The sequence below is a fragment of the Cupressus sempervirens genome, chromosome 7 (genome assembly GCF_028749045.1).
Source record: "Cupressus sempervirens isolate cs-2001-9-10 chromosome 7, ASM2874904v1, whole genome shotgun sequence".
Lineage (NCBI taxonomy): Eukaryota > Viridiplantae > Streptophyta > Pinopsida > Cupressales > Cupressaceae > Cupressus > Cupressus sempervirens.
In genome coordinates, this window is record NC_143124.1 from 343,133,694 (window position 1) to 343,135,656 (window position 1,963).

Consider the following 1,963-nt stretch of genomic DNA (forward strand, 5'->3'; position numbering starts at 1 on the left):
GAATATTCTATGGAAATCTTTACATGTTGCACGTCCATCTAGGCACAACATTACATAATAAAATAAAATAATAAAATAACAATATTATGCAATGTGTGCAACACCCATTATCTCAACAGATAGAAATCTTCAGAAACTATGGTTTCGTTGACCTAGAAAATATAATAATTTTTTTAATTCATTCATTTTATAATAAAATTAATTAAACTAGGTACAGATAAATTTTTCATTAGAAGATTGAAGATTCCTTTGTAAAAAACTTTTGATTTTGATTTAGTATAATATTGCTGTATACAAAACTGACTCAGGATGTTGTTTAACAACAGACGAGGCTTTGCTCAATTTTAAATATACATCTAAATTCGTACATTTCTTAGCAATTTGTTACTCTGGATAGTACCATCCTTTCTTAACATCCATATCTCTGAATTTGTCTTCCTAATTCGTATATTGAGACTAAAGAAGAAAGTGATCTAAGTGAAAAAGGAGCTATCCAAACACTGTCAAACTGAAAAAATGATCACAAGCCAGAGGCCTACAAACAGCTCCTTGAACTAACCTAAACACAAGACCTGTTTACAATTTCTTAATTTAAAAATTAATAATAAAAAAGCATAGTGAATAGCGTGCATAAAAATCTGTCCTCAGGATCCGGCTTAAGATGAGGAATACTTTTCCACTGTCACATCTCATTATAAAGCTGACATGACAGAATATTGCGTACCAGTGTGTCATAGGTATAAGCCCTGCATCTAAATTTCTTGAATACATTGTTCGGTATACCTACATGTTTATTTTTCAGATCTTGAATTCAGTATCTAACAAACATTTGCAAGCTAAAGCTTTTGCATCTGAATAGAATAATTGCAATATTTCAGAAAGCTGGTCTGGTAAACGGATTCATAAAGAAATATCACTAAAAAGGCTATTGAAGTCCTCCAGAGTGTATTCTACAACGATTTTCCTCTTATAACGAAACGATCAAGGGTACCTGTATAATCCCCGTCATCAAAGTTCTGAGCGTAGCTTAAGGCATCATACCCTAATTTTGGTGCAGATCTTGGCTTAATCATCCTCCCCAATTCAGCTCTGATCCTCCACAATACACGTTTCCAACTTAATCTGCAACAACTATTATCATCGATCAGAATAATTCTGTAGAAACTAGCCTTTTTAGTACAAATCCAATCCTTTCCCCATTGCCAAAGCTTTCTATGTCTACCCCTGATACTGGCTTCCATATACGGGAAGTCCCCAGATTCAGATTGATCATCAATATGATGATAGTCATCTACTCTGAGACAATATCCCATGATCCAAACACTTCTTTCTTCTGTTTTAGGCCTCCTCCTTTCAGACCAAGATTCAACTCGTATGGATAACCTAACAGAAAAACCATTTACTGATTGCCATTCTCATTTAAGACTCTGGTTCTCTCTTGAAGAGATAAGAAATAATGACACAAGAAGACAAAGACAAAGCGAAAATTCTGAGGCAGGGAATCATAATAACTACTGCTTCTCCTCAGAAATCTCCATTTATCACCGTTGCAGCTATCAAATACCATATGGACACCATTAATAGGAAAACCCCAGAAGGAAAAAGAAGTGAAGTGACAACTCATATTCCTTGGGTGGAATCAATTATAATACACAATCAGTATTAGCCATAAAATAATGATTAACCATTTCATTTTGCGAAATACTCATTGCATTTACTTTTACTTTTACTTCACTGTTCACTGGTTGTTACAATTGGCGACAGATACCAATTTCAGTCCACTGATCTGCTATTGTTACGGTCAGTTTCTCTACCTGCCACTATCTTGCATGATGTTCTTCTTGAAGAAATAAAGTTTCTTCTAAAGTTAATCCGTTGAATACCCACCGTTGGCTTGTAAATTTATCAGTCTAAAATAATGATTCACTTTGGTATTTTAACCGTATGAAATGCAATATAAAAC

The 1,963-nt window shown here is 34.0% G+C and overlaps 1 protein-coding gene across 1 annotated transcript; it reads right to left on the bottom strand.

Annotated features, from left to right (window-relative positions):
* Positions 1-312: 312 nt before the first annotated feature.
* Positions 313-1,617, bottom strand: LOC149546832 (uncharacterized). Its single transcript, XM_089791378.1, has 2 exons — positions 992-1,617; positions 313-783 (listed from the first exon to the last, which is right to left on the bottom strand). The coding sequence occupies exons 1-2, from the start codon at positions 1,311-1,313 to the stop codon at positions 683-685; spliced, it is 423 nt and encodes a 140-aa protein (XP_089647504.1). The 5' UTR covers positions 1,314-1,617; the 3' UTR covers positions 313-682.
* Between the last annotated feature and the right edge of the window lie 346 nt (positions 1,618-1,963).